At 47.4% G+C, this 27,283-nt stretch overlaps 1 protein-coding gene across 1 annotated transcript; it reads right to left on the bottom strand.

The window, feature by feature from the left end:
• Nucleotides 1-5,294: 5,294 nt before the first annotated feature.
• COPS7B (COP9 signalosome subunit 7B) lies at nt 5,295-21,380 on the bottom strand. Its single transcript, XM_087725072.1, is given in 9 exon segments — nt 5,295-5,430; nt 5,433-5,523; nt 11,127-11,232; nt 11,400-11,602; nt 12,964-13,052; nt 15,654-15,729; nt 18,244-18,420; nt 19,618-19,830; nt 21,261-21,380. Coding segments are annotated over 7 exon segments (795 nt in total). The 5' UTR covers nt 18,406-18,420; nt 19,618-19,830; nt 21,261-21,380; the 3' UTR covers nt 5,295-5,362.
• Nucleotides 21,381-27,283: the final 5,903 nt, after the last annotated feature.

Raw genomic sequence — 27,283 nt, 5'->3', positions numbered from 1 at the left:
CCTCGGAGAGTCACGAACCAATGAGCGAACTAATTGTCTCCTGCAAACTCCACTCCCCTGTTGCTCCTCTTTTATTCCCTTATGGGAGGGGCCATTCACTGTCCAATCTGTGGCCTTACTCCCAAGTCAACCCTGTTCTTTAGCTGTTCCCTTCGTCTGGCAACTCTGCACATGCGCATAGTGGGAAACAGGCTCCAGCTGTTCTTCTGCCTCACTGATGTCTGACTCTGAAGGCAGCTGATAACTGTCGGACGGCCCTGGCCCCTCTCTGCCTCCAACCCAGAGCCCTCGTCCGAGCCTCCCTCAGACTCCAGGACTGACCCATCTTCCTCCCCAACCTCCTCACCATCCGAATCTATGGCCCGCTCTGCTGGGCACTAAACAGGTCACAACACCAAGCCAGCATGAAGTCCGCAAATCATAAACTTGCCAAGGCTGGCAGAATCTCTTTCTTTCTTCTCTCTGGCAGAGGATGCCCAGGGAACCCCCGCTGGTTCCAAAGGAGCCTTCCCTTGGCCCTGGGATCCCTCATCCCTCAGCGGAGTGAAGGAACAGGTGCCTTAAATATCGCAGAAGGGATTCTGCAGCCATCACGATGCGACGGTCGGTTGCTGACAGCCAGGCTGCCCAAGATGGGAAGGAGCAAACCAAGGTTTTGGTCGAGAATAAATAAGGACACGCTCGGTTCCCAACACCGGACGACAATATTGCAATAGAACGTAAACTTGGGAGGGCAATGTCTCTTTTCTTAGCTTTAAGGGACATCGGCTGCAGTTTAAAGCAGGGGTCTCCAACCTTGGCAGCTTTAAGCCTGGCGGACTTCAACTCCCAGAATTCCCCTTTGGGGAATTCTGGGAGTTGAAGTCCGCCAGGCTTAAAGCTGCCACGGTTGGAGACCTCTGATCTAAAGCTGTTCTTGTGATCCTGGAGGCCACATTTAACTATTTCAGAATAACAGAGCCTGTAAGGGCCTTTGGAGGTCTTCTAGTCCAACCCCTGCTCAGGCAGGAAAACCCTACATCACTTCAGACAATGGTTGTCTAATCTCTTCTTAAAGACTTCCAGTGTTGAAGCACCTACAACTTCCGGAGGCGATTTGTTCCGCTGATTTACCGCCATTGTCCTGTCAGGAAATCCCTCCTTAGTTCTAGCTTGCTTCTCTCCTTGATGAGATCCCATCCATTCCTTCTTGTCTTCTGATGCTTTGGAGAATAGCTTGACTCCCTTAATTTGGAGCAAATATTGGGAAGATGCTCCCCTAGTTCTTTCCACAAACTAAAGGGTAAAGGTTCCCCTGCTTGCTCCTGACTCTAGGGGGCAGTGCTCATCTCCGTTTCAAAGCCGAAGAGCCAGCGCTGTCCAAAGACGTCTCTGTGGTCATGTGGCCGGCATGACTCAACGCCGAAGGCGCATGGAGCACTGTTACCTTCCCACCAAAGGTGGCTCGTTTTTCTGCTTGCATTTTTTACGTGCTTTCGAACTGCTAGGTTGGCAGAAGCTGGAACAAGTCACGGGAGCTCACTCCATTACGCAGCACTAAGGATTCGAACCACCAGAATGCCGACCTTCTGATTGACAAGCTCAGTGTCTTAAGCCACCTTTAAGGTTTTACCTATTTTTTCCCTGCAATTCAGGTGAGGCTTTTTTTTTTCTTTAAAGCTAAAAGCTTCTCAACCTTGGCAACTTGAAGATGTCCGGACTTCAACTCCCAGAATTCCCCAGAAGTCCACGCATTTTAAAACTGTCTAGGGAATTCTGGGAGTCAAAGTCCACACATCTTAAAAGTGGCCAAGGTTGAGAAACTCTAAACTAGGACATTTTAAACCAGTGTTTCTCAACCTTGGCAACTTGAAGATGTCCGGACTTCAACTCCCAGAATTCCCCAGCCAGCATTCGCTGGCTGGGGAATTCTGGGAGTTGAAGTCCGGACATCTTCAAGTTGCCAAGGTTGAGAAACACTGGTTTAAACTATCATTTTAGTGTTATCCTTGCTTATTTTCGGTCCTGCTACTTCACTGTATTCTTCAATTTTCCTAATTAAGTTTTCAGTCCATTTTCTTGTGGGTCTTCCAGGATAAAAACCACGTCGTCTGGCAAATGCCTGTAATTTATATGGCTCCTTTTTTTATGTCCATACCTTTAATTTCTGGTTTGACCCATTTTCTTGTCTGTGCCCCCTTATATTTGGGGGGGGCTTGGGGGGTGAAAGGAAGCACTACCACTTTTGCTACTCCCAAGCAGCTCTTTTGCCCACCGGCGTTCTTGGGATTGAAGGCGATTGTGCAAGTTGGTGCTGTGGGTTTCCAGCTGGTTAATTCCATTTTTTTAATTATTGTACAGGTAGTCCTCGACTTACGGCCACAGCCGAGCCCAAAATGTACGCTGCTCAGTGAGACATTTTTTAAGTGAGCTTTGACACCGTTCGACGGCCTTTTCTGCCAACGTGGTTAAGTGAATCACTGCAGCTGTTAAGTCACACGGTTGTTAAGTGAATCTGCCTTCCCATGGATTTTGCTTGTCGGGAGGTTGCAAAAGGGATTGTGTCAAAACACACACACAGACACACACACAAACACACACAAAGGGACAGTGCAGAAATCGAGAATTGAGCCCAGCAATTAAAGGTGTAAATCATGACGGTCGTAACGCTGTGGTTTACCTGATTTTATGACAATAGCAATAGCAATAGTTAGACTTATATACCGCTTCATAGGGCTTTCAGCCCTCTCTAAGCGGTTTACAGAGTCAGCATATTGCCCCCAACAACAATCCGGGTCCTCATTTACCCACCTCGAAGGATGGAAGGCTGAGTCAACCCTGAGCCTGGTGGGATTTGAACAGCCGAACTGCTGAACTGCAGTCAGCTGAAGTAACCTGCAGTGCTGCATTTAACCACTGCGCCACCTTGGCTCTTTTGCAGTGGTCATAAAGCAAAGGCAATACCTATGCAGACGCATCAGTGGATTCGGCTGTTTTTTGCCAGGAAAACGGACGTAAACACCAGTTTTGGAAAAAAATAATAATGAACAGTCATATTACCGCAGGATGTTGCAAACAGCTGGGAACGCAGGCCGGTCGCCGTGTGCTGAAAATGCTACGTGACCGGTCGTAAATTGAGGACTACCCATCAGAAAAGATGGCCAGATTGGGGAACCCTGGCTTATCATGTGGGGAGATCGTGGCTCCCTGGTGAAGATCCAGGAAAAGCAATCTCATTTGAGCTGGCGTGCCCACGATTTTGCCCCCACCCCCAAAAGCGGAACTCCAGATGTGACAAAACTGACCCATAAAGCCTCACCCTCTGAAGTCAGGGGTGACTTTCTTTTTTCCTTTCTTTCTTTTTTAATAGAAAACAATCCTTCTGATCAAGCCACCTTGCGTGAGTCTGTACAGATTATCAATAAAAAAAAAAAAAAGTTGAAATGTCCAAACCATCTTAAGAAACGTAAAAAAAAAAAGGAGGGTCAGAGACAACTAGAAAGAATTCAAGTTCCGAACCTCCAACGAAGGGTTAATGGCCCAAATTAAGAGTTTAGGATCAGCGAAGGATGGGAGGGTGGGGGTGGGTCGGATAGAGCAGTGTTTCTCAACCTTGGAGACTTTAAGTCCTGTGGACTTCAACTCCCAGAATCCCCCAGCCAGCTGTGCTGGCTGGGGGATTCTGGGAGTTGAAGTCCACAGGACTTAAAAGTCCCCAAGGTTGAGAAACACTGGGATAGAGACCTCTTGGTTGGATCCCCTCCCCACCCCCTGGTGCCCACGGGCGTCTTCAAGAGCTGCTGCAGGAGCCAAGGGGTAGCACAGAACATGTGGGCGGAGGACAGACTGAGAAGGGGGGGGGCAACTAGGCGATGTTCCTCGGGCAGCCATGCCTTGGGGGGTGGGGAATCCAAGACACAAAAGTGGGGCCAGAAAGGAGGTTGAAATAGCAGCTGTTTGCCCCCCCCCCCCGTCCCTCTCCACCTCAAGGAAGGGACCCGAGCTATCACAGGTAGAAGCACCTGGGCTTCAAAGCAGAGCCAGAGAAGGGGGTGAGTAAACATGTCTGGCGCCTGCCAGCGTGAGGTAGAGCAGGGGTACCCAATCCCCGGGGGAGGGGGGTTGTGGACCAGTACCAGGCCACGGGCCATTCATTAGTGGGCTGCGGAAGTGGCTGACAAGCTCCGTTAGGACGAGCGGCAGGCGTGCGCGCGCCGTTTCGCTCACAGGGAGCTGTGCATTCGCTCGCCCGACGCTCGCGTGGAACCATCCCCTCTCCCCCACCCACCCCCGCCCGCCGATCTGCAAGCTGGAAAGTTTGGGGGGGCCCTGAGGTAGAGAGTTGACTTCGGAGATCAAGGCCCAAGAGACGGAGGAGGAGGAGGAGGAGAGGAGGAAGAGGAAGAGGAGGGGGGAGGAGGAGGAGGAGGAAGAGGAGGAGGGGGGGAGGAGGAGGAGGAGGAAGAGGGAGGAAGAGGAGAAGGAGGAAGAGGAGAAGGCGGAGGAAGAGGAGGAGGAAGAGGAGAAGGAAGAGGAGGAGGAGGAGGAGGAAGAGGAGAAGGCGGAGGAAGAGGAGGATGAGGAAGAAGAGAAGGAGGAAGAGGAGGAGGAGGAAGAAGAGAAGGAGGAGGAGGAAGAGGAGGAGGAAGAGGAGGAGGAGGAGGAGGAAGAGGAGAAGGCGGAGGAAGAGGAGGATGAGGAAGAAGAGAAGGAGGAAGAGGAGGAGGAGGAAGAAGAGAAGGAGGAGAAGAGGAGGAGGAAGAGGAGGAGGAGGAGAAGGAGGAGGAAGAGGAGGATGAGGAAGAAGAGAAGGAGGAGAGGAGGAGGAGGAAGAAGAGAAGGAGGAGGAGGAAGAGGAGAAGGAAGAGGAGGAGGAGGAGGAGGAAGAGGAGAAGGCGGAGGAAGAGGAGGATGAGGAAGAAGAGAAGGAGGAAGAGGAGGAGGAGGAGAAGAGAAGGAGGAGGAGGGAAGGAGAAGGAAGAGGAGGAGGAGAAGGAGGGGGGGGAAGGAGGGGTGTGTGCTCCCTTGGGCCGTTGGCTGGAAAACCCAACCTCCCTTTGCCATCCGGGGAAGTGCGCTGCTGCCAGGTGCCATGGGCACCAAACCCCCTGATGGGAAGACCCCAAAGTTAGCCACCTCCTTATTCAGCGCCTAACCCCCCCCATCCCCCCAAATATAGCCCCCCCCCCAAAGTCCTTATGCAAAGCTCCGCGGGAGAACGTTGGCAGTGTCCACTGGTGCAGAAGCTGGCAGAAGGAGGGGCTGGTGGGGGAAAGGGGGCAGGTAAGCCGGGGAGGCCCGGGACCCCATCCCTCCAGAGTCACTGAGCCCCCCCCCCCCCCCCGCCAGGCAGCCTACCCCCCCCCTGCAGCAGCTCTGGCCACTAGTGGCGACTGGAGACCAGCCCTTTGACCTTGGAGAGCTTCTTGGTGGGCTGCCTCTGCTCTGGGGAGGACACTCCCGTTCGACCAGCTGCTGGTCCATCTCCTGGGCAGAAGAGGAGGAAGAGGCGGTGGTCTTCAAGGTCTTCTTGATGTTCAGGACCTGGAAGGAAGCAAAGCAGGGAAGGGTTAATACCACTTTATAATCCCTTGGGAAGGCCACACTTGGAATACGGCATCCAGTTTTGGTCTCCACGATGTAGAAAAGATGTGAAGACTCTAGAAAGAGTGCAGAGAAGAGCAAGAAAGAGATTAGGGGACTGGAGGCTAAAACATATGAGAAATGGTTGCAGGAACTGGGGATGGTCTAGTTTAATGAAAAGAAGGACTAGGGGAGACAGGATAGCAGTCTTCCAATATCTCAGGAGTTGCACAAAGAAGAGGGAGTCAAACTATTCTCCAAGGCACCTGAGGGCAGAACAAGAAGCAATGGGTGGAACTAATCAAGGAGAGAAGCCACTTAGAACTGAGGATAAATTTCCTGACAGTGAGAACAATTTATCAGTGGAACAATTTTTTCTCCAGAAGTTGTGAATGCCCCAAACTGGGAGTTTTTAAGAAGATGTTGGATATCCATTTGTCTGAAGTGGTGTAGGGTTTCCTGCCTAGGCAGGGGGTTGGACTAGAAGACCTCCAAGGTCCCTTCCAACTCTGCTATTCTAATCTAAGAGGGGGGGGAGCCATCCACGTTTCTGTGACCGCCAGGCCGCTCCATCGCCTTCGACATGAGGGACAGAGAGCAGGGGGAGCGTCCTTCTCTTCACTTTAAGACGGAGGAGGAAGAGGAGAAAAGAACTTCAGCTCAGCCTGATTCTCTGTAGGTAGTCCTCGACTTATGTCCAGCCTCTTAGTAACAGTTCGAAGTTATAGGTCAGCGAGGGTGAAAAGGGAGCCACGGGCAGGCGACGGCCCAAGGGGCCCACAAGGGAGCGCTTTGCGTGGGCATGCTTGCCTGGGCTGCAACCCGGAAGAGGAGCTGCCCAGGGGCACACATGCCCTGGAAAATGACCTTCCGGTTTCCGGCATGCCAAGGTGGCGCAGTGGTTAAATGCAGCACTGCAGGCTACTTCAGCTGACTGCAGTTCAGCAGTTCGGCTGTTCAAATCCCACCAGGCTCAGGGTTGACTCAGCCTTCCATCCTTCCGAGGTGGGTAAAATGAGGACCCGGATTGTTGTTGGGGGCGATATGCTGACTCTGTAAACCGCTTAGAGAGGGCTGGAAGCCCTAGGAAGCGGTATATAAGTCTAACTATTGCTATTGCTATATGCGTGCCGGCTACAAAGCCTTCCGGTTACTGCTGTGCATGCATGCGCACTGATCAGCTGGCCGGCAGATGTGCTCATCCCTGGAAAACAAAAGAGCCAGTTCTTCCGTTTCCGGCACTGCCGTATGCACAAGGACCACCGATTGTTGCGTGCGCATGCGCGAGAGAAACCCGGAAGAGGGATGGGCGACGCCGTGCGTCCCACTTTGGCCATGCATGCCATAGGTTTGCCGTCACGGTTCTAGGTAGTCCTTGACTTATGGCGGGCCTCTTAATCACCGTTTGACGTTGCAGGTAATCCTCTCCACTTCCGGCCGCAGTCGAACCCCCCACATTTCTCTCGCCAAGCGAGACAGCCGCCAAGTGAGATTCGCCCCATTTTACGTCCTTTTCTTGCCACATCTATGAAGCGAACCACTGCAGCTGGTTAAGGTAGTTAACACGGTCGCAAAGTGAATCGGGCTTCCCCCATTGGGTCTGCTCGTCAGAAGGTCGCAGAAGCGGATCACGTGAACACCCCCCCCCGCCCCCCGCCCCAGACACTGCAACCGTCACAAGTACTTGCCAGTTGCCAAGCATATGAATTCCGATGGCCTGACCACAGGGAGGATGCCAACGGTGGTAGGTGTAAAAATCTGGTAAAAAGGTCGTGAGTCTTTTCAGTGCCGTTGTAACTTCGGTCATTAAACAGACTGTTGTAAGTCGAGGACTACCTACGCGGATACCAAGCTAATAGGAAAATACGTGAATGTATACCTATAATTGTACGTAAGAGAATAAATGACAGTAAGAATATAAAGCACAATATAGGTAAACAATATTTTGTTATAAATAGCTAAGTATAAGCAAATATAGAAGTGTACATAAAAATGGATAACGAATAAGGGGACCATGAATGCAAGATAGAAATGTATAGAAGGGAAAACACTAACTGCAAAGAAACTGATACGGAACTGCGGTATGATATACGATGGAACTTATTGTTCCTATGTTGTTTTAAGTCATGTGTCTGTTTCTGTTGATGTGTTTCTGTGTTTAAAATAAAAATCTATTTTTAAAAAAAGGAAAATAAATCAACCCAAAAACACAGCAGAGACAAGCAGAAGCACAAGAGTCGAGAAACAATTAGGAGGAGGGGAGTCCATCCATCCATCAGCTTTTGATGTTTGGGGGGGGGGGGGTCAGGAAAGTAAAAAATAAATAAAAAATAAACCACACCGCTCGTCTCGAGTCTAATATATGGGCACAGCGCCACCTTCTGGGACATGGCACTCAAACCCTTATTTATGGGGAGAAGGCGAAAGGCACATGGTCTTTTACTGACTCCTTCCCAAGTGGAACTATTACTAGAAATAAAATGTAATAGAGAAAATTATTTGTATGAAAATAGAAAGTTGGGATTGCTGAATTCTGGAAGCTGAAGTCCTCCAGGCAGAATAGTTGCTATGGTTGGAGACCCCCTGCTCTAAATAAATAGCTCCAGGAAGGTCAGGGGAACAGCTGGGCTAGGAGTGGAGGAAATGAAAGGCAGGCTTAAGAAATAGCAATAGCAGTTCGACTTATATACCGCTTCATAGGGCTTTCAGCCCTCTCTAAGCGGTTTACGGAGTCAGCATATCGCCCCCAACAATCCAATAGATAGATAGATAGATAGATAGATAGATAGATAGATAGATAGATAGATAGATAGATAGATAGATAGAAAGATAGATAGATGATAGATAGATAGCAATAGCAATAGCAGTTAGACTTATATACCGCTTCATAGAGCTTTCAGCCCTCTCTAAGCGGTTTACGGAGTCAGCATATTGCCCCCAACAATCCAATAGATAGATAGATAGATAGATAGATAGATAGCAATAGCAATAGCAGTTAGACTTATATACCGCTTCATAGGGCTTTCAGCCCTCTCTAAGCGGTTTGCAGAGTCAGCATATATTGCCCCCCCAGTCTGGGTCCTCATTTTACCCACCTCGGAAGGATGGAAGGCTGAGTCAACCCTGAGCCGGTGAGATTTGAACAGCCGAACTGCAGAACTGCAGTCAGCTGAAGTAGCCTGCAGTGCTGCATTTAACCACTGCACCACCTCGGCAGGGGGCAGGAGGAAATTGGGCAGTGGGTCAGCATGATTTCAGCCAATTCGGCCTTCTGTGGCCAGGAAGAAGCCCACAGAAGCGATGAGCTGAATTTTCAAAGTACACGTAGTCCTCAATTTACGTCCACAATGGGACCCAAAATGACTGCTCCTACGTGAGAGAGTTGTTAAGTGAATTCTGCCCTACTGAATGACCTTTCTTCCCACTGGGGGTGAAGTGGATCCCCGCAGTTACATCAGTAACCTTGTTGTTAAGTGAATCACCTGGCGTCCCCATGGACTTTTCTTGTCAGAAGGTGGCAAGAGGGGGAATCCCGTGACCGTCGTAAGTGTGAGTCAGTTGCCAAGCACCTGAATTTTGATCAGGTGGCATAAGGGGTGGCAGCAAGGGTTGTGTGGAAAAGGCCACAAGTCACTTTTTTCTTCCAGGGCCGTTTTAATTCTGAACGGTCACTAAATGGAACTGCTATAAATCGAGGACTGCCTGTGTTTACAATGTCATTTGCGTTGCCTGTCATATCCAAGAGAACTGCCTCTCTCGGGTACGACACACCAGCAATATCAAGTTAGGCATTTTCTGAATTTCTGACATGCTGAGCTCAAAATGCCGGCTTATTCTTGGGCTTCCAAGAGAGGATGTGGAGGAAGTGAGGTGGGGGGGGGGCGGGCGAGGGGCAGTTAAAAAGAAGTGTGACAATCTCAAAAATGGGGGTTGGGGTTTGCTTTCCTGATGAGAACCATCCTCCACCTAGCAACAGCACTTATATACTGCTTCACAGAGCTTCACAGCCCTCTCTAAGCGGTTTACAGAGTCAGCGGCTTCACTGCCTCCTCATTTTATCGAGCTCAGAAGGACGGAAGGCTGAGTCAGTTGTGAACTTGGTGAGAGTCGAACTTCCTAGCTGTGGGCAGAGTTAGCCTGCAACACTGCTTTCTAAACACTGTTTCACCACGGAAGGAAGGAAGGAAGGAAGGAAGGAAGGAAGGAAGGAAGGAAGGAAGGAAGGAAGGAAGGAAGGAAGGAAGGAAGGAAGGAAGGAAGGGGAGAGGGAGGAAGGAAGGAAGGAAGGAAGGAAGGAAGGAGGGAGGGAGGGAGGGAGGGAGGGAAGGAAGGAAGGAAGGAAGGAAGGAAGGAAGGGCAGTAGTACTTAGATTTATATACCGCTTCCTAGTGCTTTTCAGCCCTCTCCAAGGGGTTTACAGAGTCAGCCTCTTCACCCCAACAATCTGGGTCCTCATTTTATTGAGCTCAGAAGGACAGAAGGCGGAGTCAATTGTGAGCCTGGTGAGAGTCGAACTTCCTAGCTGTGGGCAGAGTTAGCCTGCAACACTGCTTTCTAAACACTGTTTCACCACGGACGGACGGACGGACGGACGGACGGACGGACGGAAGGAAGGAAGGAAGGAAGGAAGGGAGGGAGGGGAGAGGGAGGGAGGGAGGGAGGGAGGGAGGAAGGAAGGAAGGGTAGTAGTACTTAGACATATACCACTTCCTAGTGCTTTTCAGCCCTCTCCAAGGGGTTTACAGAGTCAGCCTCTTCACCCCAACAATCTGGGTCCTCATTTTATTGAGCTCAGAAGGACAGAAGGCGGAGTCAATTGTGAGCCTGGTGAGTCGAACTTCCTAGCTGTGGGCAGAGTTAGCCTGCAACCCTGCTTTCTAAACACTGTTTCACCACGGAAGGAAGGAAGGAAGGAAGGAAGGAAGGAAGGAAGGAAGGAAGGAAGGAAGGAAGGAAGGAAGGAAGGAAGGAAGGAAGGAAGGAAGGGGGAGGGAGGGAGGGAGGGAGGGAGGGAGGAAGGGAGAGGGAGGGAGGGAGGAAGGAAGGAAGGGTAGTAGTACTTAAGACTTATATACCGCTTCCTAGTGCTTTTCAGCCCTCTCCAAGGGGTTTACAGAGTCAGCCTCTTCACCCCAACAATCTGGGCCCTCATTTTATTGAGCTCAGAAGGACAGAAGGTGGAGTCAATTGTGAGCCTGGTGAGAGTCGAACTTCCTAGCTGTGGGCAGAGTTAGCCTGCAACACTGCTTTCTAAACACTGTTTCACCATGGACAGAAGGAAGGAGGGAGGGAGAGAGGGAGGGAGAGAGGGAGAGAGGGAGGGAAAGCAATAGCACTTAGACTTATATACCGCTTCATAGTGCTTTTACAGTCCTCTCTAAGCGGTTTACAGAGCCAGCCTCTTGTCCCCCAACAATCCGGGTCCTCATTTTATTGACCTCAAAAGGATAGACGGCCGAGTCCAACCTTGAACTCCAGGATTGAATTCCAGACTGTGGGCAGAGCTTGCCTGCAATACCGCCTTCTGACCACTGCGCCGCCGGGGCCGGCATAAGACACTTACCTCCGTCTCCACCTGTTGTTGAGTTCGGTTGTGGTTCTCCTTGTACTGGTTGGCTCTAAGTACCTGCTGCTCAATTCCTAACAGGACGGCTTCACACCCGTCGCACCTGCCAACACAAAACTTCCACCATCACGGATGGGAGGAGGGGGGGAGAAGGGAGGAGAGGAAAAACGACCATGCTGCCTAAATTAGGGAGAGGGGCGATACCACTACCCCCCACCACAACCTGTCGGGCCAGAGGGAGAGAGGGAGGGAAGGAGGGGAACAGCTCACCACTCATGGAGGGTTTTAATGATGTTGCTGATGTCCTTCCTTTGAATGTCACGCCCGATGCAGAAATCCACTTCCAGCACTTGATTCCGTTGATCCAGTTTGCCTTGGATGATGTCTGTGTAAACGGCTTCGATGATCAGGTCCTCCAGCTCCCGGAGGTTCCGCATCTCCAGGTCTTTCAGCAGCACCGAATATGGGATGCACTGGGGGGCGGGGGGGGGGGGAGGAATAGCCGGAAGTGAGGCATAGCAAAAGCCCTGAGGCTTATACGGTCACGGCGGTTCATTTAGTGACCGTTGAAAGTTGCAACTGCACTGGAAAAAAGGGGGCTTGTAGATCTCGCGCTCGCCTGTTATAATTTTAAGCCACAAACGCCTTTGCTATGATCCAGGCAAACACTCCTCCCAAAAGGCACGGCTGGGTTCCTAAAGCTTTCCTGCCATGGACATCTTTTCCAAAAACTGCGTTTAAATGCAGAAAACAACACCCACGGATAATGCTTGTGTTTTAAAAGGAATGCGGGTTTTTATGGCAATATTTAAATATGGCTTTTGTGTCTTTACGGTTTTATGTATAATGGCCAATCGCCTTATGAAGGAGAAAGAGACAGAAAGAGAGAGAGAGAAAAAGGGAGGAAGGAGGGATAGAAAAGATTTAGAATAACAGAGTTGGAAGGGACCTTGAAGGTCTTCTAGTCCAGCCCCCTTCCTAGGCAGGAAACTCTATACCGTTCCAGACAAATGGTTATCCAACATCATCTTCACTCCAGTGTTGGGGCATTCACAACTTCTGGAGGCAACTTCTGTTCCACTGATTAATTGTTCTGTCAGGAAGTTTCTCCTCAGTTCTAAGTTGCTTCTCTCCTTAATTAGTCTCCACCCATTGCTTCTTGTTCTACCCTCAGTTGCTTTGGAGAATAGCTTGACTCCCTCTTCTTTGGGGCAGCCCCTGAGACATTGGAAGATGCTATCCTGTCTCCCCTGGTCCTTCTTTTCACTAAACTAGACATCCCCAGTTCCTGCAACCGTTCCTCATATGTTTTAGTCTCCAGGTCTTTGAGCATCTTAGTTGCTCTTCTCTGAACTTTTTCCAAGGTCTCAACATCTTTTTTACATCGTGGAGATGACCAAAACTGAATGCAGTATTCTAAGGGTGGCCTTACCAAGGCATTATAAAGAATACCAAGGATAGATAGAGACAAATGAGAGAGAGAAGGAGGGAGGGGGAGGGAGGGAGAGAGAGAGAGAGAGAGAGAGAGAAAGAAAGAAAGAAAGAAGGAAGGAAGGAAAGAAAGAAACAAAGAATGAAAGAAAGTCTGTCTAACAGGCCCATGTCCAAAGGCTAAATAGAAGGGCAATACTTCAGGCACCAAAGTTCCAATTTGGCCAGTTTGTTGATTCCCTTACGGAAGTCCCGAGTGGGCATCTACTCTCTAGCTTTCAGTAGAACAGAGCAGAGCCATCGAGGTGACCTCTGCATGTATGTCTGCCACTGGCTCCCCCTGCAGAAAATAACTGGTTTTCGTTTCTGCTTTTTTTAAAAATTGAGAGCTTTTCTACTTTACCTTCATTCTGGAAGCTAAGCTGACAATCGTCAAATGCTTCAACTTGTTCTTCTGGGGCCCCGTCAAAGCTGGCAGGTTGCTCTGGTTCGCTGTCCGAGAAATCAAATTTCAACAACTCCCTCAGATTACGGGTGAAACTGAAATGTATGTTGGGGGTCAAAAAGTCCTTGCGTTTCCCCTTAACACCCCGGCAAATGTCAAAGACTGCCAACCCGAGGCCGTTTTGGAAGAGAGGGGGCACAGTTTGGCGGGGGGGGTCATAATCATCAACAGGAAGAGAAGGGAGGGCAAAGGGAGGGGACTTGAAGGGGCTTTAAGATGCAAGTACAGGCTGTCCTCATTTAACGATGGTGAAATGTGGAATTTCCACCACTAAGCGATGCATTCCTACAAACCACAATATTCTTAAAAGTGATGGAAATCCTGGGAGTCCTGACTGCCATTGTGAAGCAAATCACTGTGCGTTGCTAAGTGAGGACAAGGCAACCATCTGAATCAGAATTGAGATGGAAGAGACCTTGGAGGTCTTCCAATCCAGCCCCCTGCTCAAACGGGAGATCCTATCCCATTTCAGAATCAGAAAACAGCTGTAAGCCGGTTTGTCCGTAGGTCCATTTTTCGTCCTCCGGAGCCTTCAGCGAAGCCTCCGGAAGGCCCCTGAAGGCTCCAGAGGGCTAAAACTGGCCCTACAAGAAAAAATGGAAGTCTGTTTCTGAACTTCCAGTTAGCCCATAGGACTGTTTTTTTGCACCCCGGAGGCTTCAGGGAAACTCCTGAACCCTCCGGAAGGCCTCCGGGGTGGGGGGAGGCTGTTTTCGCCCACCCCAAGCTCCTATAAAGCCTCTGGAGCCTGTGGAGAGCAAAAAATGGCCTCGAAAAAAGGCTGAAGTCAGCCGGCCAGTGCATGCATGCGCGCTGGCTGGCTGACAACGCCTCGCGTGCCCCGAAAAATGGCTCCGTGTGCCATAGGTTCGCCATCCCGGCCCTATACCATTTCGGATTATTGTATTATTACTCTGTCCCTTTCCTTCATTGTACACAACCAGTAAAGCCACTCGGGACAACAGATTAAGCCTAGCAGAGTGAAATCGACAGACATATTGTGTGATCTTCCTTTAATCAACCATAACCGGATTATTTTGAGAAATAAATTTTCTGGTAAAGCTTAGAAACGCAGCATTTATCATTGTGTGTCACCCTCAATTGGCTTTACTGAGAAGAGCAGTTATACAGGTAGTCCTCAACTTACGCCTGCAATTGAGCCCAAAATCTACGTTGCTAAAGTGAGAATTTGTTAAGTGAGCTTTCTCCCATTTTACAACCTGGCTTGCCAACAGTTGTTAAGCAAATCACTGCAGTCGATAAGTTAGTCACTTGGTTGTTAAGCGAATCTGGCTTCCCCACTGACTTTGCTTGTCAGAAGATGTCGATCAATCAGAATAGAGCTGGGGGGGGGACCTTGGAGGTCACCTAGTCCAACCCCCTCCGCTCAAGCAGGAAACTCTACACCATTTCTGACAAATGGCAGTCCAATCTCTTCTTGAAAGTCTCAAGTGAGACCCCAGGACGCTGCAACGGTCAACCAGTTGCCAAGCATCTGAATTTTGATCACGTGATCCTGGGAATGCTGCAACTGTCGTTAAGTGTGAAAAATGGTCCTAGGTCACTTGTTTCAGTGTCGTTGTAACTTTGAACAGTCACTAAAGGAACTGTTGTAAGTCGAGGACTGCCTGTATAAATTTTATCATTAGAGAGACAGACAGATATTGCTACTAAGCAATTTCGTTGTATTTATTTTGTACAATAACAATAAAAGAGATATGTGTGTATATGTATATATATATGTATATATATTTGCGTGTGTATGTATGTGTATGTATGTATGTATGTATGTATGTATGTATGTATGTATGTATGTATGTATTGTGTCACAACCCCTGGTATGCCCAAATATGGGAGGAAGCATACTGCTTCCTTTCTCTGTCTATCGGCTCATCACAAGAGACCATCACGACAGAAAGTCTCCCTTTAATTATTTATCAGCACAAATGCAACACGCACACACACACACACATATATATATAGTGTCATAACTCCTGGTATACCCAAACATGGGAGGGAGCATACTGCTTCCCTTTTCTGTCTATCGGCTCACCCTAGGAGCCATCCAGGCAGAGTACAAGACACGCCAAGATTTTGAAGAGACAAATTAAAAAAAAAGTTTTTGCATTCTGCAGACCTCCCAAAAACATTTTTTTTTTGGTCAAATAAAAGGGCATGCATAGCATTTAGGAGGCTTGTAGAGTGCTCCTGGCCCCCCTCCAAAAAAATTGAGCAAAAAAGGTACATTTTTCATCCAAAAAAGAGCATACATAGGCTTTAGGAGGCTTATAGAGTGCTCCTGGGGGCTGGGGGAGCAAAAGCGAGGGGGGAAAAGGCCCATTTTTCACCCATTTCTGCCTTCCTCAGCCCCCAGGAACACTTTAGGAGCTTCCTAAAGGCTATGAACGGCCATTTTGGGAAAAAGGGGAGGGGTTTCAGGAGACCAAAAATGCTCTATTCAGTGTAGAAGACGCACCCAGATTTTCACCCTCCTTTTTGAGGAAAAAGGTTTCATCTTATACTCCAAAAATATGGTATAGATTACCTACACCAGGTCAAAGTTTTCTATAGTTCCAGCACACTCTTACCAACATAATCCGGGTAGGTTCCATAGGCAAATAAATTCAGCAGCTGAAAATAAGCAGCATTGGGTCCTTCAGCAATCTGGAGATATAAGAAAAGCAAAAAAAAGTTATTCATGTGTCTATGGAGATGCTCCGTCATCCAAGGTCACGGTTGTCCCAAAGGTCCTTTTTCAAGAGGCACCTGGACTTTCTGTTTTTTCTCTGAAGACATTTCTCTTCTCATCCAGGAAGCTTCTTCAGCTCTGACTGGATGGTGGGGAATGGAAGGATTGATACTCCTTTCAGACAGCTTGCCATTTGCCTCCTTTTAGAGGGTCCTTGAGGCCACTTGGAGGTTTATCTGTGTCCTCAGGGTCACCTGACTGGTGCTCCTGGTTCCTGTAGTCTGCAATTTTGTTTCCTCTGGAAATCCATTCCTACTCCCATACCATTCACAGGGTGTTCATCCCAAATTATATAGCTAAAAGATAAGCCTCCAAGTGGCCTCAACGGCTCTCTAAAAAGGATGCAAATGACCAGCTGCCCGCAAGGAATTTAAATCCTTCCCTTCCCCACCATCCAGTCAGAGCTGAAGAAGCTTCCTGGATGAGAAGCAAAATGTCTTCAAAGAGAAAACAAAAAAGTCTAGGTGCCTCTTGATAACCACTGTTGGGACTCCAAGTGGCCTCAACGGCTCTCTTAAAAGGATGCAAATGACCAGCTGCCTGCAAGGAATTTAAATCCTTCCATTCCCCACCATCCACTCAGAGCTGAAGAAGCTTCTTGGATGAGGAGAAAAATATCGTCAAAGAAAAAACAGGAAATTCAGATGGCTCTTGGGGAAAAAAAGCACCTTTGGGTTATTCATGTGTTATTAACCCATGGACAAAGAGAACAGACTCAGCCAGGGCTCGGTATCAGAGGACAAGATAGCACAGAGCAGTGTTTCTCAACCTTAGCAACTTGAAGATGTCTGGACTTCAACTCCCAGAATTCCCCAGCCAGCATTCGCTGGCTGGGGAATTCTGGGAGTTGAAGTCCGGACATCTTCAAGTTGCCAAGGTTGAGAAACACTGGCACAGAGAGCTGAATCAAGATGGGGCACAAAGACTACTACAGCGAGTGCTCGAGATACAATTGTTCATTTAGTGAAGGCTCAAAGTTACAACGGCATTGAAAAAAAGGACTGTTTCTCACACTTAAGACCTTTCCAGCATCCCCATAATCATGTGATCAAAATTTGGATGCTTGGCAACAGGTTCCTATTTATGACGGTGGAAGTGTCCGGGGGTCACGTGATCCCCTTTTGCGACCATCTGACAAAGCAAAGTCAACGGGGAAGCCGGATTCACTTAACAACAACATTACTAACTTAACAACTGCAGTGATTCGCTTAACAACGGGGGGCAAGAAAGGTCATAAAATGGGGCCAAATTCACTTAACTAATGTTTCACTTGGCAGCAGAAAGTTGGGCTCAATGTTGGTCGTAAGTCGAGGAGTACCTGCATTTCAGTACCAGAGGACACCATCTTCACTGCTAGATTTCAAATCTAGGAAGCAGCACCAATGGTTTGGATACCACTCTTTTGGCACAGCTTAAAAAATCAAGAATGGAATTTTACTTGAGGCAGCCCCTCGTTCCCAATAACAAGATTCTCCCAAACTTAACCAAGGCTGATGTCAACCATCCCCTTGGCATATGCAGCAAAAGAGACATTATTTTACCAAGAGTATAACTTTACTTGATAGATCTGTACATGGTACGGAAGAAGCGAAGCCATTTCTGGGGCTTTCCCACACAAATTGCATAGTTAAAAATCCCCCCTTTCCCCCTCTGGGCCACCCACATGTTCACTGTCCACCAATCCAGCACAATCTCTCTGTTTTGGGACACAGTCTGCCCAGCTCGGAAGGGTCTCATCGTACGACCTTGAGGTATTGAGATTCTCCCAGGCTACACAAGTTGCACACAAATTCCATCCCTGAATGTTGGTTGCTAGAATGGTAAAAGCTATTGAGGAGAAAACCACACCCCTACCAACACAGGTAGTGCCTTGGACTGCAAGGTGATCGAACCAGTCAGTCATAGAGAAGATCAACCCTGACTGCTCCTTCGAAGGCCAGATCCTTAAGAGGAAACTCAAGTACTTTGGCCACCTAATGAGAAGGAAGGACTCCCTGGAGAAGAGCCTCATGCTGGGAAATATTGAAGGCAAAAGAATACGACGACAGAGAATGAAGTGGCTGGCTGGAGTCACCGAAGCAGCCGGCGTGAGCTTAAATGGACTCCAGAGGATGGTAGAGGACAGGAAGGCCTGGAGGAACGTTGCCCATGGGGTCGCGATGGGACGGACACGACTTCGCAACTAACAACAACAACCAACATAGGACAAGCTACTGTATAAAAACAGAAAGAAAACCCTACACTTGCTAGCACTGATGATGCCACATAGTTGGGTAATGAAATGTCTGCAAGAAAACCACCAGCTCCAAGAGCATCAAGAACCCCATAGTTCAACCCTGAGCTACACATTTCTCTTCTACCGGAATCGTATTACAACATTTTCCCCCCGCGTAGAAACAAGCGAAAAAAGCAACGTATCCAACACTCACCTCTCGCACATTAGTTAATTCCAGTAGTTCTCCAAAGACGTAGATCCCAGGAGCCTCCAGCACCTGGTTGATGAGGGCAATCAGAGCTGAGCCACTGGTGCCTCTGGCTAATAAAATGAACTGCTCCAGGAGGTTGCAGGCTGGTTTCTGCTCCCCTGCCATTCTCGATGCTTAACACTGCAAAAACAGAAGTGCCACAGCTGCTGTTCAATGCTTGGTTCAAAAGGGATATTGTGACAGAAGCCAGTACGATGAATGAAAACACTTCAGCTTTATTTCATATCTTAAGAAGTATAGTCCTAAAGGAGCAATTAATGTCAAGAGATCCTCAACCCTAAAAGAGGGAAGGACGGGACCCAAAGTACCGGTATTCATTTATGAAGGCTGGGAAAAAGAAGGGTGACAATATTAACACATTTCTGCTTTTCTCGTTGATTGTAAAAACACAACTACCGTAGTACATTATACATTAGGGCTCAGTGGAATTTATACAATATTAACTAGACCGTAATAACACTCTAATACTCTATTGAGCCACTATATGGCACAGTGGGTAGAATGCAGACCAGCAGACTACTTCCGCTGACTGACGGCTGACTGCAATTTGGTAGTTCAAATCTCATCAGGCTCCAGGTTGACTCAGCCCTCCATCCCTCCGAGGTCGGCAAAATAAGGACCAGGATCATTGGGGGCAACATCCCAACCCTACAGACTGCCCAGAGAGGGCTTCAAAGCACTGTAAAGCGGTATATAAGTCTAAGTGCAATTGCCATCATTCTAGGTATCAACCAAGAACCTTCTTAAAATATACAATGTTCCGAGTAGTACAGTTTTTTGCAGTTCCACTGGTGTTATTGCAGGAAGCTGCAATTTGTTGATGTATCTCGTAAAATTCGTGGACATGGTACCAAGTGCCCCGATGACAAGGGGTATCACTGTTACAATTATTATTATTGTGGTTGTTGTTATTATTGTTATTTTATTCATAAACATTTTGGATACAGTGCATTGTCAGGGTATATCATTTACAGGAGAGAGAAAAATGGAAAAATATGTATACATATATGGGAAAAGAAGTCTTAAATTGTTTTTACATACACGTAGTTCTCAATGTATGACCACAACTGAGCTCAAAATTTCTGTTGCTAAGCAAGACAGTTGTTAAGTGAGTTTGGCCCCATTCTACATTTTTTTATGCCGCATACATTAAGTTAGTAGCACGGTTGTAAAGTAAATCTGGCTTCCCCATCGACTTTGCTCATAAGGAGGTCTCAAAAGGGACACTGCAACCGTCATAAATATGAGCCCACTGCCAAGCGTCCGAAGTTTGGATTATACAGTTGGGATTCATAAATAAGCAACTTACATACATACCAGCCAGGGGCTTACAAAGAAAGTGAGGAAGGTATCCACTCGATATTGAAGATTCAGAGCCTTCTGTCCAAATGTCCCAGAGGCAATAACCGCTGTTACTTCAGGTTCCAGTGCGCTCAGAAATACAGGCCAGGAGAAAGAAATGGACAGAGCACACAACTGGTTACCACACGACCTGCTGTGTTTAAGGGACTCGGTGGCTGCACATGTTCCCTGCAAGAGAGAGGAGAGAAGTCAACAAAAGTGCTTTAGATCCGGCCTGCCTGTGACCTGGATGTATTCTCAAACTTCTATGGGTCTAAACGGTATTTTCAAACCTTACAGTATGTTTGGATAACTCACTTGCACCTTTGCCAACAGTTATCCTGTCACTCTTCAGTTGTTTAGGTCTCCCACTACCACACCCATCATCCCCAGCCACCCAATCCGCCTTTTTCCTTAAGGCTATTCCCCTGGTCTGGATTCCACCTCATCTTAGGGCCTTCACCCACACCGAACCACTTGGACTCCAAATCCCATCATTCCCAACTGGCTGATGTACGGCCATTACCCCCCACCACCACTTTGACTCCTAATCCCATCATTCCCATCTGGCTGGCGTAGGGCTGTCACTCCCCCCCACCACTTGGACTCCAAATCCTATCATTCCCATCCGGCTGTCATATGATCGTCCCCCCCCAACCGCTTTGACTCCAAATCCCATCATTCCCATCTGGCTGGCGTAGGGCTGTCACTCCCCCCCACCACTTGGACTCCAAATCCTATCATTCCCATCCGGCTGTCATATGATCGTCCCCCCCCAACCGCTTTGACTCCAAATCCCATCATTCCCATCTGGCTGGAGTACGGCCGTCACCCTCCCCAACCACTTGGACTCCAAATCCCATCATTCCATTCCGGCTGGTGTAGGGCTGTCACCTCCTCCCCCAACCGCTTGGACTCCAAATCCCATCATTCCATTCCGGCTGGCGTAGGGCTGTCACCTCCTCCCCCAACCGCTTGGACTCCAAATCCCATCATTCCATTCCGGCTGGGGTAGGGCTGTCACCTCCTCCCCCAACCACTTGGACTCCAAATCCCATCATTCCATTCCGGCTGGGGTAGGGCTGTCACCTCCTCCCCCAACCGCTTGGACTCCAAATCCCATCATTCCATTCCGGCTGGCGTAGGGCTGTCACCTCCTCCCCCAACCGCTTGGACTCCAAATCCCATCATTCCTATCTGGCTGGAGTACGGCCGTCACTCTCCCCAACCACTTGGACTCCAAATCCCATCATTCCATTCCGGCTGGCGTAGGGCTGTCACCTCCTCCCCCAACCGTTTGGACTCCAAATCCCATCATTACCATTCGGCTGGAGTACGGCCGTCACCCCACCCAACCGCTTGGATTCCAAATCCCATCATTCCCATCCGGCTGGAGTAGGGCCGTCCCCCCCGTCCCTCAACCGCTTGGATTACAAATCCCATCATTCCCATCCTCCGGAGATTGAGGAGTTTCTCTCAGCGGAGCGGAGGCAGCAAAGGAAAATGCTTCCCCGCCCGCTTGCCGATCGCCTGCTACCTCTGGAGGGAGAGAACGAAGTCTTTTCCGAGGACAGAAGTCGCGTCCTTCTCCGTCCCGGGCTCGGGGTCGCGGTTCTTACCGGGCAAGGTGCCGTTGTCTCCCGGCTGATTCTCCGCTTGGCCGCACCGCGCCTCAGGCCGCCATGACAGCCGCCGTGCCCAAACGGGCGCCGCTCGCAGGTGCGTCCGACGGTCCGTCCGTCCCCCGCCCGGAAACTGCTCCTCCGACACAAAGGTTCCACCCGAAAGATTCCCCCCAGCGGCTGAAGTGAGGGAGCCGCCTTTTCAGAATCAGGGGCTGGCCTCCCATGATGCACTTCGCTTGGACCTTCGCCTTAAGCCAGTGTTTCCCAACCTTGGCCCCTTGAAGAGGTCTGGACTTCAACTCCCAGAATTCCCCAGCCAGTGAATGCTGGCTGGGGGAATTCTGGGAGTTGAAGTCCAGACCTCTTCAAGAGGCCAAGGTTGGGAAACACTGCCTTAACCCTTTAAATTATTTATTTGTTTATTTATATATCTATTTATCTATCTATCTATCTATCTATCTATCTATCTATCTATCTATCTATCTATCTATCTATCTATCAACTATGTATGTATGTATCTTTATTTATTTATTTGGCAAATACATGGACTTATAGTGTTTAGAATAGAATAGAATAGAATAGAATAGAATAGAATAGAATAGAATAGAATAGAATAACAGAGGTGGAAGGGACCTTGGAGATCTTCTAATCAAAGCCCCTTCTGGAGGCAATTTCTGTTCCACTGATTAATTGTTCTAACTGTCAGGAAGTTTCTCCTTAGTTCTAAGTTGCTTCTCTCTTTGATTAGTTTCCACCCATTGCTTCTTGTTCTACCCTCAGGTGCCTTGGAGAATAGTTTGACTCCCTTTTCTTTGTGGCAACCCTTGAGATATTGGAAGACTGCTATCATGTCTCCCCTGGTCCTTCTTTATTTCTATAAGAATAGTGTAGAAAGTTAGCATCCACCCATCTCCTAGAAGAATGGAATATTTTGAGAAATATTAAAAAGGCAGAATATTATATTTCCCTGGATGAGAAATAGAGAAACATGTGGGCTTTTCTAGGGGCAGGAAGTAGACTCACTCTTAATAGTCCCCACCTTCCTTAATAGCTCTCAGCAGATGTCAGCGCTTAAGAGATAGATAGCACTATTCATAAGCAAATTCCCCTGAGCAAAGGTAGGGTTAACCCTCAGCCACAATAGGAATTGCCCAACAAGCCCCTTCATTGCATTAACCTCCAAACTTCAACCAAACTTGAATCAGACAAACATGAGCCCTCATGGCACCATGGGAGTCTGACAACAGCCAATAGAATACATGTTCTTGCACAGGAACAGGAAACTCAAGGGCAAAGCCCAAGAGAAGGTATAAAAACCCCTCACGCTCAACTCCAAGTGGTCAGCTGCACCAGAATCTCAAACCCATGTGCTTCTGCTTTATCATTAAACCATCTTTCTAATCACCCTCCCATGTTTCCAGTGCCTTTCCCCAGGCGTGAAATTGAACCAGATGGATATTTCTTCCAACAATAGCAAAGCATAATTCAGCATGCTAGCTGGGGAATTCTAGGAGCTGAAGTCCACCCATCTCCAACTTGTTAAGGCTGAGAAACACTGAAGTAGCTTATTTAGACGCCAGTCTCACCAGAGATCCTGGTTACTGTGCAAAGATGGACACCCAGCTACTAACCCAACTCAACTCAGAGCCACAGAGTGCAGTGGTTAAATGCAGCACTGCAGGCTACTTCAGCTGACTGCAGTTCTGCAGTTCGGCTGTTCAAATCTCACCGGCTCAGGGTTGAGTCAGCCTTCCATCCTTCCGAGGTGGGTAAAATGAGGACCCGGATTGTTGGGGGCAATATGCTGACTCTGTAAACCGCTTAGAGAGGGCTGAAAGCCCTATGAAGCGGTATATAAGTCTAACTGCTATTGCTAACTACAATTGCAGGAATTGGATGTCTAGTTTAACGAAAAGGGGTGACATGATAGCAGCTTTCCAATACTCAAAGGATTTGTCACAAAGAAGGTAGCCAGGATCCAATCTGTTCTCCAAAGTATCTGAAGCAGTATTGGGATTCAAAATTTTGGCTTGGCTTGGTAGGCATGGCTTGGTCCCCCTTCGGGGGAAAAGGGCAGCATACAAATACAATAAACTGAACTGATTGGTGGGCATGACAGGGGAAGAATACTGTAAAATCTCCATTTCCTCCCGATCAGCTGGGACCCAGGAGGCAGAGAATTGATGGGGATGGGGCCAGTCAGGGGCGGTATTTGCCGGTTCTCCAAACTACTCAAAATTTCCGCTACCGGTTCTCCAGAACTGGTCAGAACCTGCTGAATACCACCTCTGCGTCCTGAAGGCAGGACAAGAAGAAATGGATGGAAGCTTAAAAAGAGAGAAGCAATCTGCAACTAAAGAGAAATTTCATGACAGTTAGAACATTGGTCAACTGGAACAAGTTGCCTCCAGAGGTTGTGGATGCTCTGGTTTTTAAGAAGAGATCGGACAACCATTTGTCTGAAATGGTATAGACCAAATTGTTCATAAGGAATTTAACAAAACTACTTATTTCACCCAGCATCTCATGGTTGGAGCTAGGCAGCCTTTAACAGATTAACAGAGTTGGAAGGGACCTGGTGGGTCATCTAATCTAACCCCCACCCAAGCAGGAGACCCTACCTACACCATTCCTGATAGGTGGAAGTCCAGCCTCTTCTTGAAAGCCTCCAGTGATGAAACTCCCACAACTTCCGAAGGGAACTTCTGTTCCATGGGTTTTCTCACCTTCAGAAAATTTCTCCTTATTTCCAGGTTGAATCTCTCCTTGTCCACTTTCCATCCATTATGCCTTGTCTGGCCTCCAGGAGCTTTGGAAAATAGCTTGACCTCCCCTCCTCTCTGTGGCAGTCTTATTGCATTTAAAAAATAAATAAACAAACCTCTGCATTCCAGAACATTAGCTGTTTCTTAACTTTTAATTAACTTCTGTAGCAACTGAGAATATGATGACATTTAGGCCTTCTCAGATAAATAGATTAGATTGCTTTGGCTTTTAAAAAGTAGCAGCAGTAGGTGCAAATTCATCACCATTGATCCATTTCTCGGGGCCCGACATTAGAAATACCTGCTTTTTGATGGCTCCCCGAAGTTCTTGACAATGATTTGTTTATGTAGCGATGGGTGAAAACAGCAGGAGGCTTCTAAAACTATTTTCCTAAATTCTGTTGTGTTGTGACATTAAATTTTCATTTGTTTGTTTCTCTCTCTCTCTCTCTCTTTTTTTCTTTTTGGTCAAGTGTTGCCCTTTTAATAACAAGGAACAGGAGCAACAACTTGGAAGCTGGGGAAAATTACTACCAGGAAATTGAGTTAAGTGAACAAACCACAGATAAGTTAATTACGGGTAAAACATATTAAACAATTGCAGCCCCAGCTAACAATTTTATTGTTGGCTAATCTTTTGAAGATCCCTGCTTTTATATGGCAACTTTTTTTTAAAAGGTTAACCACATTTATTTATTTATCAAACTTATATGCTGCCCATGTCACCAAAGGTGACTCTGGGTGGCTTACAGACATTAAATAACATCCAGGATAAACATTAAAACAATAAATGAGGATCTCACATTTTAAAAATTCAAACAGGATGGAGAGGGAGCGAGCAAATTTAACAGGAGAAAGTGATGAGGTGTTCCCTAGTTCATCAGTCACCACCAGCCTGCCACACACTCGTTACCTGTTTGATAAAGGTCATACAATATTGTTTGCCTATTAAGCTCCAAGGCCACTTAGTAGCTTAATTTTGCTAACATTTGGGTGGATAGATGGAATTTTTAACTTTTTCCTTTTCTGTTTTAATGTGGATGCTTGGAACAGTGTATCCAAAACTAGAATATTGATATAGAGTTGTTAGGTAAATGAATAAACCCAGCCACCCTGCAGTGTATTGATGGAAGAAATGTCCTTCTGGGTTCAGCTCCAAGTGGGGAAAAAGACACTGGAGACATGGAGGCTGCTTGGAAAGATGGTTTATTGGTGGACAGGACCACATGGCTTGAGCCCTGAACAGGAAAGGTGATCACATGCTTCAATGTTGGTGGAGAAGAAGAGAAGGGCTGAGGGAGGGGCTTGCTAGGCTTTTTATACCCTGTTTAGTCCACCTCTCTGTTTCCTGTTCCTGTGTAAGAAATGTATTCTAATTGGTTGTCAGACTCCCATGGAGCCATGCAGGGGCAACTCTCTAGGCTGTGTTTTGAACCCAGGTTTGGTTGAGTTCTCAGATGCCATGTGGCGAGTTGGGTAAAAGGGCCAATATTATCATGCCTTAATCCCATCCTCCTGGAGCTGAAGGGGAGAACTCTTTATTATGTAAAGTGGACTAGCTTGGCCTTCTCAATGGCCCATTAACAGTGGGGATGGGCAGGAAGCTACAGGCAACTATTCTGTTTTTTAAAACATGTTTCTTTGTTATCGCATCCAGAGAAATATTCTGCCTTTTCAATATTTCCTAGGATATTTCATTTTCCTGGGAGAGGACTGGATGATAACTTCCCACAGTATCAAAATTAAAATAAAATAGAATAGAATAAATTCTTTATTAGCCAAGTGTGACTGGACATACAAGGAATTTGTCTTTGGTGCATAAACGCTCCGTGTACATAAGGAGAATAAAATACATTCACCAAGAATAAAAAGTTGCAACACTCAGTGATAGTCACTAAGATATGTGATAAATCATGATCATAGTCACCATAAAAATACATTCATTATGAATCATGAGATACAACAGTGATAGTCATAGGATACTAAATAAGCAATCAAAATCACACTAGGAAACTAAATAAAACATATAAATCGTAAAGATACAAGCAACAAAGTTATTGTCATAAGTAGAAAAGAAGATAGATAATAGGAAGAATGAGAAGTGTCTTGGTAAATGAGCCAAGGTGGCGCAGTAGTTAAATGCAGCACTGCAGGCTACTGCTAGATCAGCAGTTCAGCGGTTCAAATCTCACCGGCTCAGGGTTGACTCAGCCTTCCATCCTTCCGAGGTGGGTAAAATGAGGACCCAGATTGTTGTTGGGGGCAATATGCTGACTCTCTGTAAACCGCTTAGAGAGGGCTGAAAGCCCTATGAAGCGGTATATAATATAAGTCTACTGCTATTGCTATTGCTAAATAGTTTGACAGTGTTGTGGGAATTGGTTGTTTAGCAGAGTGATGGCATGAGGGAAAAACTGTTTCTAATAGAATAGAATTCTTTATTGAGGGAAAAACTGTTTCTAATAAAATAGAATTCTTTATTGGTCAAGTGTGATTGGACAAACAAGGAATTTGTCTTTGGTGCCTATGCTCTTCAGATACATAAGGACAATAAAATACATTCACCAAGAATAAAAAGATGCAACACTTAGTGATGGTCAAATTGTATTAGCAAACAAATAAAACAATATAAATTGAAAGATATAAGCAACATGGGTATAGTCATGTGGGAAGAGATAAACACTAAATGTTAGGTAAATGAATAAACACAGCCATGCTGCAATATATCAAAACTAGAATACTGAGTTATAATTGTTTAGGTAAATGAATAAACCCAGCCACGCCTTTAGAGAGGGGGGGGAAAAGTTATTTTTTTAAAAAAGTGGAAAAGTTAAAAGAATGGGGAGAAATCACAAGGGAGGAAACATGGAGTTTCCCAACTGAAGTTGCCCCCAAAACAAGGGAGTCAAAACTTGGCAACTTTAAGAGCTGTGGACTTCAACTCCCAGAATTCCCCAGCCAACATAACATAGCTGGCTAGAGCATTCTGGGAGTTGAAGTCCACAACTCTTAAAGTTGCCAAAGTTGGAGCTACACACCCCCTGCCCGAAATAACCACGAAGCAACGAGAAAGCCCACGCGTGGAAGGGGCAAAAGCCTTCCATCCTTCCGAGGTGGGTAAAATGAGGACCCAGACTGTTTGGGCAATATGCTGACTCTATAAACCGCTTAGGCTGAAAGCCCTATGAAGCGGTATATAAGTCTAACTGCTATTGCTATTGCCTCTGGGCGCCAGGGGGCGCGCTCCGCCGC

Source organism: Thamnophis sirtalis, unplaced genomic scaffold, assembly GCF_051295495.1.
Source record: "Thamnophis sirtalis isolate CommonGarterSnake01/CBP01778 unplaced genomic scaffold, rThaSir2_p1.2 scaffold_11, whole genome shotgun sequence".
In the NCBI taxonomy this organism is placed as follows: Eukaryota; Metazoa; Chordata; class Lepidosauria; order Squamata; family Natricidae; genus Thamnophis; species Thamnophis sirtalis.
The sequence above is the reverse complement of the archived record's forward strand: the minus strand, read 5'-3'. Positions and strand labels throughout refer to the sequence as shown.